At 39.8% G+C, this 11,805-nt stretch overlaps 1 protein-coding gene across 1 annotated transcript; it reads right to left on the bottom strand.

Annotated features, from left to right (window-relative positions):
• Positions 1–7,888: 7,888 nt before the first annotated feature.
• LOC109181153 lies at positions 7,889–8,527 on the bottom strand. Its single transcript, XM_019330908.1, has one exon. It carries the CDS (start codon positions 8,525–8,527, stop codon positions 7,889–7,891), a length of 639 nt encoding a protein of 212 aa, XP_019186453.1.
• Between the last annotated feature and the right edge of the window lie 3,278 nt (positions 8,528–11,805).

The following is an 11,805-nucleotide window of genomic DNA, read 5'->3' as shown; positions in this document are numbered from 1 at the left end:
TGATACGGACTCAGGGCCGGATTTTAGGCTGTGCAAGCTGGGCTACCGCACAGGGCCCCCAGTTTTAGAGGGGCCCCAAATTTTAGAGGTCCAATATTTAATATTTACTGAGCTAGTTTAGATATAAAAATTAAAAGTTTTCAATTAAACTTAAAAGGTTCTATGAAGAGATGATAGCAATGTGTATTTATTGTATTTTTACTGGGAGGTTAAAGGTTCGAAACTTGCATATTAAAAATTATGATTTTGGAGGGCCTCAGTTATTTACCAGAACAGGGCCCCAAAAACCTAAAATCCGGCCCTGTACGGACTACATACGGAGTAACATCTAGGAATTTGGATAAAGCTAGGGTGACAATTTTTGATGTTATTGAAATGGCAAGTGATGCTGCTAGTATATACTACTACTGTCATGGATGTCATAATATACGAAGTATTCGCATTACAATTGTAATGTTACATTAACTTTAAATATTTTAATTATTTATAAAATAAACTTAAGGATGGAATTTGATAATGTTGACTTGGATTGCTTGTCTTTTTTCTTTTTCAATATTTTAAGAAAGTAAAGTTATTTGCCATAAAATATGGAGTATTTATACTTTTAAGACAAATTTGGGCGAACCGTTTCACGGGTTTCGATTCGTGTAGTCATTATATCGTGGACCATGGTATACGTGCACCGATGTCGAAACGGTACCGTTTCTTTAAGTAAAGAAACGGCACGCCGTTACTGTCAACGGAGCGCGTATTTTTTAGTGTGTTAATTACCAATTGAAACTATAGTGTATCTAAACTGACACTACAGTGTATCTAAACCGACACTGCCTCACGTATAATTTTAGATATTATCAAATGAAACTGCAGTTATATCAAAATGATACTGTAGTTGTGGTAAAATGAAATTGAATAACATTTCACATATTTGAGTGTATATTATGCAATGAAGCTGTAGGTATATCGAAATGATCATGTAGTTGTGTTTTAATGAAATTATAGTGTATATAAAATAACATTAAATACTAACACTTTAACATATTTGAGTGTATAAATGTCGAATGAAACTGTAGTTATATCGAAATGAAACTGTAGTTTTGTTGAACTGAAACTGCAGTGTATATAAAATGAAACTGATTAATAGATTTACTTTTTACACAAACGGCGCGAAACGGATGCCATTTCTTTTCATTAAACAAAACGACGCCGTTTTAAAACTCGGTGCATAATCATTATGCACCGCGGTGCACGATATAATTTGCTCAATCCGTGAGCACGGGTCGAATCTTTAATTAATGAAGTCAAAGATCCAACCCATTAATCAAATATTTGACTTATTAATTCAACCCAACCCAACAGGGTAGCTCAAGTGACAAATGAACTCTCTTTGTGGGGAGAATTCTGAGATAACTCGGGTTAGATTCTCACAATGTGTGGTTGACACCAAAAAAAAAAAAAAAAAACAGAGATTCAACTCAACTCACATATTAAGACCCATTAAACGGTTTCCTTTCACTAAATTAGATGAAGTGATATAACTGATTAAGCTTTTGGCCTTTTTGGTTATCAGCTGGTTGTTGGGTTTGAACATCTCAAAACGGTGCTTTTAGCAGCATTTAAATTGATCTGTGTGACCTCTGAAGCAAAGGTTCCACAGTATAGAGGAGCTATTCATTCGGATGGAAAATTTTAAGAAGTCTTTGTAAGATCAGACTTATCCGTATAATGCATATTACACATTATGGTTTTAATTATGTGGTGCAATGACAAATTATGTTGTGGAACTATGTTCACCTGATAATATGGACACGATTGCAAAATTGTTCATAATTGTAAATATTAAGTTCAAAAATTATGTACATAAAGTTTTATAATTATGAACATAGAGTTCTATAATTAATTAATTATGAACATAAAGTCCTATAATTGTGAATATAGAGTTCAATAATTGTAAATATGAAGTTCAAAAATTATGAACATAGAGTTCAGTAATTATGAACATAGAGTTCTGTAATTGTGAATATAGAGTTCAATAATTGTGAATATGAAGTTAAAAAATTATGAACATAGAATTTTATAATTTTGAACATAGAGTTCAATAATTATGAACATAGAACCCTGTCCATCTTGCAAGGTGGACACGGTTCCACGGCATAACAATCGTGGTGCAAGTTAATATTGGCAAATTATATCGTGCACTAGGGCGCACAATGAGTTTATGTGTATTATGTTAAGAGTTATTATGTTAAAAGTTTATGTGTATTATGTTAAGAGTTCATGTGTCCTATGTTAAGAGTTTATGTGTATTATGTTAGATTATGTGTATTATGTTACGAGTTTATGTGTATTAATATTCTACTATACAATTATGTACATTCAAAACATGGGATTTTTAGGGGCAGAATGCATTGTGCGCTTAGTGCACGATATAACAATTTGTTAAAGGCTCGTTAAGTAGTTAGTTGGACTGAATAACTATAAGTAGTTGTTTTATTGGGCCTTGTGCCTAAAATAAAGCATGTATTGATGGGATACATGGTACTATATATATTACCTTAAACTATGGTACTCATGCGCTCAGAATAATACCAGTACACCATATATATTACCTTAAGCTATGGTACTCATGCTGCTCAGAATAATACCAGTACACCATCTAGGGTTCTGAGTCAAATGTGATCAGACAAAACACCTAATAATGTTATTCCGCAGGTTTATCGTTCAAGAGGGGCAACACAACAAAACCAACTATAACTAGAGATCTACATGGTTCCCGCTTCCGCTATTATAACGTTAGGTTTCTTGTAAATTTTACTATATATGATTAGACTATATATATTTTTTGAAAGCCAAAAACTTCGGATTGCATTAAATCAAGGAAGAGTCAACAAACGATGGAGGAACATCCGTCCAGACAGAACGTACTGTGGCCGCACCTGCGTGCTTAGCTAGAGCATGAGCTACCAAATTGGTATCTCTGCGGATATAACCAACTACACAATCTGACATCGAACTAACCAATCGTAAACACGAGTCTAAAACAACACCAAAATAAGTACGAAAAGAATTTGTATCATGAAAACTTGAAACAAGAACCGCGCAATTCGAGTAAAGCCTGATATTCAAGTAGTCGTGTTCCCTTAGCCACGAAAGCGTTTCATGTACAGCCATACTTTCGGCCAGAAGAGGGTCGTAAGGGCACAATAGGGGCCCATTTGCTGCTGCGATGAAGATGCCATCCAAGCTTCTTACATAAAAACCAAAAGTCGGCATTTGATTAGGACCGTGGAAAGCAGCATCAGTAAATCAGAGGACTGTGTTAGCAGGCAGCTGCATGGCGTGGACAGCTCCAGCCGTGGCAGTCGCAGCAACGTCGACATGCGAGGAGGCAGGTTGGCGCCCTTCCACGTTCGCCACCCATGCAGACCAGGCAGCCTGGAAATTGTGCCATAATAGAGCTAGAGTGGGCATGGAGTGCTCCTAGACAGCCAAGTTTCGAGCCTTTCATATTTCGTAGAGTATTCCACAAACTTGCTCCTTTAGAACACCAGACAATGTTGCAGAGCTGCCCAACCAACCATCCATCCACTGCATAAAATCATGACCACCAAAGTTAGGGATTTGAAGTTGTGAAATATTCCACACACGCCTAGCATAAATACATGTGCATAACATCCTCCTCCATAACATAGCCAAATTAAAGTCGTAAAGACATTTAAAACCCATGCCCCCATGTTTCTTTAGCACACACATTCTGTCCTAGGACATCCAATGAATCTCGTCCACCGTGCTGCTCTTACCCCACCAATATCTGTTCATCAACCTTTCCAGAGAGGCACATAGAGTGACTGGTAATAGGAAGATACTCATAGTATAAGTGGGGATGCCTGGGCCACACTTTTTAGGAGCACCTCTTTGCCAGCTGTAGAGAGAAGTCTCTTGTTCCAGGAACCAAATATTTGCCTTAACTTCTATTCCACATAGGAGAAAACCACTTTCCTGTTCTTGCCAATAACGAAGGGGATGCCCAAATATTTTCCAAGATCCCCAGTTTGATCGACACCCAAAGCCAAAGCGATGGCTTCTTTAACTCCTACAGCAGTGTTGCGACTAAAAGAGATACAAGACTTATGAAAGTTGACAGACTGTCCTGAGAACTGTTCATAGACCTCCAAACAACGCTTTATTTCCATAGTTTCCTGTAAATTCGCCTTAAAAAATAAAAGGCTGTCATCTGCGAAAAACAAGTGGGACACAGGCGGGGGCCCCCGCGCCACTCTACAGCCATGAATCAAACTTCTCGCCCAGGCATCCTGTAATAACAGTGACAAACCCTCCGCACAAATGATAAATAAGTAGGGTGACAAAGGATCGCCCTGCCTTAGGCCCCTTGTAGGAATAATCACTTCACTTGGCTTTCCATTCATAAGAACCCTAAATCTGACAATCTGAACACATAACATAATCAGCTTGACCCATCTTACATCAAAACCCAAACCCAATAGCATTCGTTCAACAAATGGCTACTCCATCCTATCATAGGCTTTGATCATATCCAACTTTAGGGTTGCCCACCCTACCTGACCCAACTGCTTCCTCCTAAGATAGTGAACTACCTCAGAAGCAATGAGGATGTTATCTAAGATCAATCTACCCGGAAGAAAGACACTTTGAGACTCAGAAATAATACCTTCCAAAAGCGACTTCATTCGGTTAGCAATCATCTTGGCCATAATTTTATGCACAACATTGCACAAAGCAATTGGCCTCAAATCAGAAACTAACTCTGGGGCAACCTTCTTAGGTATTAACACAATATTTGCATCATTCAATTCTAATGGGAAGGAAGATTGAGATAAACAAGTAAGCACAAAATCAGTAACATCCTTACCAATAAGATCCCAGAAGGATTGGTAGAAACCAGGGTTCATGTCGTTTGGTCCTGGTGATTTATCCTTCCCCATAGAGAACAAAGCTTGTCGCTCCAAAGGTTCGAACGGGCGCAGGAGGTCATCATTCTGAGCACTAGTGACACGTGGGTGTAAAGAGTCCGCATGAAACTCCCCGGGCCACGATTAGTCTGAAAAATATGCTTGTAATACTTTGTTACTAAAGAGACAAGTCCGCGGCCCTCCTTCCAGACCCATCCTCATCTTTTAAATCTAACAGTATTGACACTCCTTATACAAGGAATTTCAAGCCTCTCTCGACATTTCCCGTCAATGTGGGAAAAATGGAATTATGGGAAGCCTATGCACAAGCTTTTTTTTTTTTTTTTTTTTTTTTTTAATTTAATTTTTTAGGAGAAAAAAATTAATTCATTAAATCATCAGCGAGACAGTTCAAAGGGAAAGAAGGAGGAGTATCAAACCATTCTCCGCAACCTGACATAGAAAAAGCTTCCCTAGCAACAGTGTGGGCGGCACGATTCGCAGATCACCTAACAAAAAGGAATTTGACATCTCCAACCAAGGATGCCAATTCTTTAATATCGTCAATAAGTAAACCAAAAGCAGAACTAAACGAAGGATTTGAAAGAGAAGAAATCAAAAGTTGCGAGTCTGTTTCAACATCCACACTACTCATTCCGGTATCCTTTAGCCAATTGAGTGCCTCTCTCATGCTAGCCACCTCAGCTTCTTTTACATCAAACACACCGGTCATGCACATGTATTTTGCCGCTAAGAACCGCCCATCATCATCTCTTAAAACCCATCCAAAACCCATAACATTCTTCGTATGATCGATTATTTAATAATAATAATAATAATAATAATAATAATAATAATAATAATAATAATATTGTAATATTGCGGTATGTTGTATCAAACTTATATTCATTGTATGCTGGAAATTGTGATCAAACTATTACGTACAGAGAAGGGGAGAGGAGAAAGAGAACATGTATCCTTTTTATTAATCACTGAACGTGAGATATCCATGATTCAAAATAACCGTATACAATAATATATATGTAAGAGAAAGTGGGATAATGGCTTCATAAATAGTTATATTTACGACATTCATCATTGGCCATTATCTTACTAAACCTAGTCGGTGTAAAACTATGTTAGGAAAACCCTGTGGGAAATACCTAATCAGAAAAAAAAAATAATACATGACGTGTTTCAAAGCATGTGTTATACATGGTTGCCTCAATAAAAACCTTATATTAAGTGGAAAAAAACTTAACTAAAAGGAAAAGAGTACACCCATAAACCAAACATAAACCTTTAGAGTATAATCTTCAAGATTTTGGAATTTGTCTATTTAAATATTTATTTGCAACTTTCTCCTTTTGACATTACTATGTCACACTCATGCCTCGTTAAAAAACCTTACTAGAAAAACTTAGTGGAAAAAGACCTGGTGAAGAAAAGAGTACATGATGTTTGCTCAATGTGTTGCACTAGTTACCTCATTAAAAAAAATAATAATAATTAAGAAAGTAATATCAAAACTCAATCAAAAAAAAAAAAAAAAAAGTACATATATGTGATCTTCAAGACCCAAATTTCCAGATTAACCGAGGTGAATGTCACTTACACGCTAAAGATAACAATTTTCAAAGCCTACACGTTTTAATATCATAAAACGTTAATCCAAGATATGGTGTAAAAAAAGAATATGGTACAATCTTTAAGATTATCACTAGAGTGAACATTCTGTATAACATCATCGTGACTAGGTCTTCTGGAGCTCACTTGCATCTTAACAATATATATGCTCTGTCAAATATTTTAAACATACCCATTTATCATTTGTGCAATACAAACTTTGTTATTCTCATACAATGAGAATATATATTGGTTTCTCGCAATCATTCTGAAGTCCCGTCGATGACACTTTGTAGGTGATCCTAACGTCCGATCATGGCACGGACGGCACGGCTGTGGTCGCCCCCTCGTCGCGATCAATTGCCAGTGGTCAGGTCGTCGATCGACCAGCAGCGGTGCTGATGCCATGAGCGATTTTTTGTGTAGTCACCGTTGCCCAAGCCTTAAGCGATGCTCACCTCGCGGAAGTGTTGGTGCCAAAACATGGCAGTGCCTCTACTTGCCAAGGGGACACAGACAACACCGGCGCCGAAAAAAACAATGAACTAATTAACCATCATGCACAGGTGATGCAAGCGATTTGGCCTGAAACTTGATAAACCAAGAAAGTCTCCTCCCCATTTTTTTACTAGACATACATTCATCAGAACAATCGTACTGATAACATGTTGTAATATCGTGGTCTCTTGTATAAAACTTGTGTTCATTGTATGCTGAAAATTGTGATCAAACTATTACGAAGGAGAGGGAAGAGAAAGAACATATGCGTAACCTTTTCTATTAATCACTGAACGTGTATATCTCCATGATCCAAGATAGCCGTATACAAGTGGGATAATATATGGCTACATAAATAGTTATATTATTTACAACAAATATAAATTTTAAACATGCAATAATCCAAATCCAAGATTAATAAAACAAGCTAAGAAATTACACTTCTCTATTAAAAAAAATAAAATCACAACTTTGGTTTTCTGATCCACCATTGTTTATGTTGGATGTTTTGCTGATAATGAAAGTTAAGTTCTTGTTTTTGAAAAAAAAAAAAAAATCGCAACTAAATAATTAAACATCAAAAGTACAAATTTAACTAAAACTATTAATTTCACCAATTTAACTAAAACTATTAAACAATCTTGAGATTAAAGAACTTAACAAAATGCATAATTATATCAAAATGAAGTAAAATCGTTTATTAATATAATGAAATTATTGTTTGCTGACAGACAAACAAACATGTATCTTTTCTCAAAAACAAACAAACAAACATGTATCTTAAACCATATATATATATATATATATATATATATATATATATATATATAGAAATTTCATAGCTTGAGAGTCAAGTCCAGTTCTCCATCCTCCATATCCTTGTTGATTTCTGGAGCATTCATTGGATTGGAGTTGATAACAATGGGACCTGCAAGCCTGCTAGCGGGGACTGGAAAGCTGTTTCTGCCGGGGATACTCATCGCCGGCAGCCTACTGCGCAGTGAGCTGGTTTCAGGTGGAAATGGATAAGCATAGGGCTGCCTGCCGGTTGGAATCAACGGCGAGGAAATGGAATTGCCGGGCAGGAAATACGGCGGGGTTGCAGCGGGAGCCTGGTACGAGTAGTTCACCTGGACGCCGCCGCCGGGAAGTGGAGGAAACCCAGCCAAAGGAGAGCACAGAAAATGAGGGTGCAAGAAGTCATAGTCCATGAACCCACCACGGCGGCCACTCCTATTCCCATTTTTCTCCATCCGGTGCGCGTTCTGGTGCCCTCCCAAAGCCTGCTTGGTACTGAACTTCTTATCGCAGTATTTGCAGCAAAAGTCCAGCCTCACCCTCACCGCCGCCGCATGCGGCGCCGGATCAGCTTGTTCTCCGGACTGCCCGCCCGCTGCACCAACCTGCAGATCATCCTCACCCACTTCATGAACCTTGATCAGCTCCTCGATCTCCGCAATCGCCTCCGCCGCCATTGTCAATCGCCGTCGCAATCAAGATCGGAGACCGACCGTACCAGACAAGTTTAATTTAGTTACCTTAAGATGTACGAGGTAGCTTACAGTACGTGTGGATTTATACTAGAAGAAAAAGAAAAATTGTAATTTTTCCCCTCCATAATATGTCAATTATCAATGTCGTCTCTAAATTATTAGTGGTGTAAATATTATTTTTTAATTTTTAAAACGGTACATATATTGCCCTCCCGTACCGTACAGGAGGGGCAATATATGTACAGTTTAAAAAAATGAGGGGCAATATTTACATTACGGGAGGGCACTATATGAATCGTTTTAAAAATTAAGGGACAACATTAATAATTAGTATATTACAAAGGGACATAAATTATAATTTTTTCCTCACATTATTGTCAGTCTATTATTACATTATTATTATTCCTTCTCTCCTAACATAGTAATTATATGCTTTTAAGGGAATTTCAAAACAATATATATTCGGAATTTTTTACCATAACGTTACGCGTAAAAGAGCTGTATTAATTATCAAAATAGAAAGCGACAGACTGACTAATATGTCAATAATTTTTCCAAAGATGTACGGTCAACATTTACTTATCACTTTCTAAAGTAAGATTGGTATATACACCATTATGGGTTTATCCTAGATGTACGGTCAACATTTACTTATCACTTTCTAAAGTAAGATTGGTATATACACCATTATGGATTTATCCTATTTAGGAAAAATAGGTACGACATAAATATGTTTCTTAGGAATATCTTCACTCTTGAGCATACCTTAATTAGTATTGGATAAATAATGGTCTGAACTTGTACTGATGTTATGTCTAGAAATTTAAGTATATATATTTTATAACCATATGATTAAAGCGCTTAAAATAGATAGCATTTCAAGTTTTCTTAATTAGTACCTTAATTAATTTCGTGTTCATTTTCAAAAAAAAAAAAAATTTCGTGTTCATATTGACTTTGTTCTTGCTATTTTGAGTTAATACATGCTAGCTGTTTATTACTTTCAAAAAATATTTCGTGTTCATACTCTCTTGAGTATCTCCGTAAATATTTTACCGTATATTATTAGATTTTACATACAAATTTTTAGATTGAATAATACTAAAATATATGGAAATTAGATTTATTTATATGGGTGCTAAATTTGGTGTTATAAGGAACCTCAACAAGAATACAATGAATGCACATTAGCTGTAGAATTTGATTTGTATTGTGATATATATATATATATATATATATATATATATATATATATATATATGATGGATTTAATTAACCCGGGGTGGACCCGAATCAATAAACCCGGATAAGAATATATAATAAGAATAATAAACAAATAATATAGAACGATATCGTAAAGGTCGCGGTGGACCGTATATTATATTAATTGTCGTAGTATTTGGCTATTACAAAGATTCGGTAGGACAAAAGTGTGTAATAATCGTATAATCTGGAATGAATTGCCCTTTGTTAGGACATGGAGAGGGGTTTTTATACAAGCAAACCCCCCAACCGCCTCCCCTTAAATCGGGGGTGGTTAGATCTCAAGTTTGACCGGGCCCCGGCGGACCGGGTCGGGTCGGGTCCCGAGCTCCCCGACCCGAGCTCCACGTAGGTCGGCTCGGGTCGGGGCACCTCCATGGTGCTCCGAGTCCGCGTTGCTCTTGGGCACCTCCGTGGTCCCCCGGGTCCGTGTTGCTCTTGGGCACCTCCGTGGTCCCCCGGGTCCGTGTTGCTCTTGGGCACCTCCGTGATCCCCCGGGTCCGTGTTGCTCTTAGGCACCTCCGTGGTCCCCCGGGTCCGTGTTGCTCTTGGGCACCTCCGTGGTCCCCCGGGTCCGTGTTGCTCTTAGGCACCTCCGTGGTCCCCCGGGTCCGTGTTGCTCTTGGGCACCTCCGTGGTCCCCCGGGTTCGTGCTGCTCTTGGGCTCCACCAAGGTGCTCCGGGTCCATGTTGCTACCCCGGGTCGGGTCGTGGGTATAATATATCCATCATGAGTCCCCCACTCTCTTCGTTGCGAGTGGAAGTCAACGAATGAGAGTACCCGTACGCCGACCCGAGCCCCTTGGGTGGAAAATTCCGAGCTCCAAAATTTAGCCGACCCCCTCCAAGAATTATATCGCGGATAGAATTCTTGGATGTTATGGCCGCTGCTCCTTTGTTTCAGTAACGGGTGCCACCTTTTACCTGCTATCGCCTCTCCCTGAAATACTTGGGATTTTTTTTTTTTTTTCTGCCACCTCGGCAGTTGCCGAGGTCCTGCCGAGGTGGACCTCGGCAACTCACCGAGGTGGGCCTCGGCAGTTGCCGAGGCGGACCTCGGCAACTTGCCGAGGTGGACCTCGGCAGCTTGCCGAGGCCGGCCTCGGCAGCTGGCCGAGGTAGGCACGGCATTTTTTATTTTTTTTTATTTTTTTATTTTTGCCGTGTGCTAGCCTCTTCAACAAAGTCCTACGGGACTATGTCCTCGGGCTCTCCCGTCGGGGTTGGTACGCGAGGTCGGACCTCGTGCCCCCTTAGGGTACGTTAGCCTCTCGGGCTAAGTCCTTCCGGACTACGCCACCGGGCTCTTCCGTCGGGGTTTGTACGCGAGGACGGACCTCGTGCCCCCTTAGGGTGCGCCAAACCGCTTGGGCCCAGTCCTGCAGGACCAAACCACCGGGCTCCTCCGTCGGGGTTTGTAGCGAAGTTAGACCTCGTGCCCCCTTAGGGTGCGCGTTAGCTGCTCGGGCACAGTCCGACGGGACTGTGCCACCGGGCTCTTCCGTCGGGGTTGGTACGCGAGGTCGTCCCTCGTGCCCCCTTAGGGTGCGTCTTCCGTCGGGGTTAGTACGCGAGGCCGGACCTCGTGCCCCCTTAGGGTCCGCGGGGGGGGGGGGGGGGGGGGGGAAGACATGAGTGAGCACTCGTTCCCCCCCGTCTCACGTTTTTTTTTTTTTTTTTTGTTTTTAAGGGAGATAAAATGCATGAGAACCAACTTTGTAACAAAAGGGATCCTGCGCACAATGTGTTCTGTAATATGCGATTTTATTCCGACTATTGCCGCTCAATAAGACATTATTAGGGGAGGGGAATGACCTCCCTCCTAGAATAGCAACGCCAAGACCCTCCTCTCACGTGGCAGGTCTACTGGTAAAATTTTAGCAGGTGCTCTGAATTCCAAACCCTGGCTATCATCTTTCCTTTGGGAGTTTTGAGCTTGTAGCTTCCCGGGCGGACCACGGCTGCTATAATGTACGGGCCCTCCCAATTAGGGGCA

The sequence above is a fragment of the Ipomoea nil genome, unplaced genomic scaffold (assembly GCF_001879475.1).
Source record: "Ipomoea nil cultivar Tokyo-kokei standard unplaced genomic scaffold, Asagao_1.1 scaffold1043, whole genome shotgun sequence".
NCBI lineage: Eukaryota > Viridiplantae > Streptophyta > Magnoliopsida > Solanales > Convolvulaceae > Ipomoea > Ipomoea nil.
This window is presented reverse-complemented; position numbering and strand designations above follow the sequence as displayed.

Coding starts and splice junctions, on each gene's coding strand:
- LOC109181153 (XM_019330908.1), bottom strand. CDS start 8,527: ATGGCGGCGGAGGCGATTGCGGAGATCGAGGAGCTGATCAAGGTTCAT.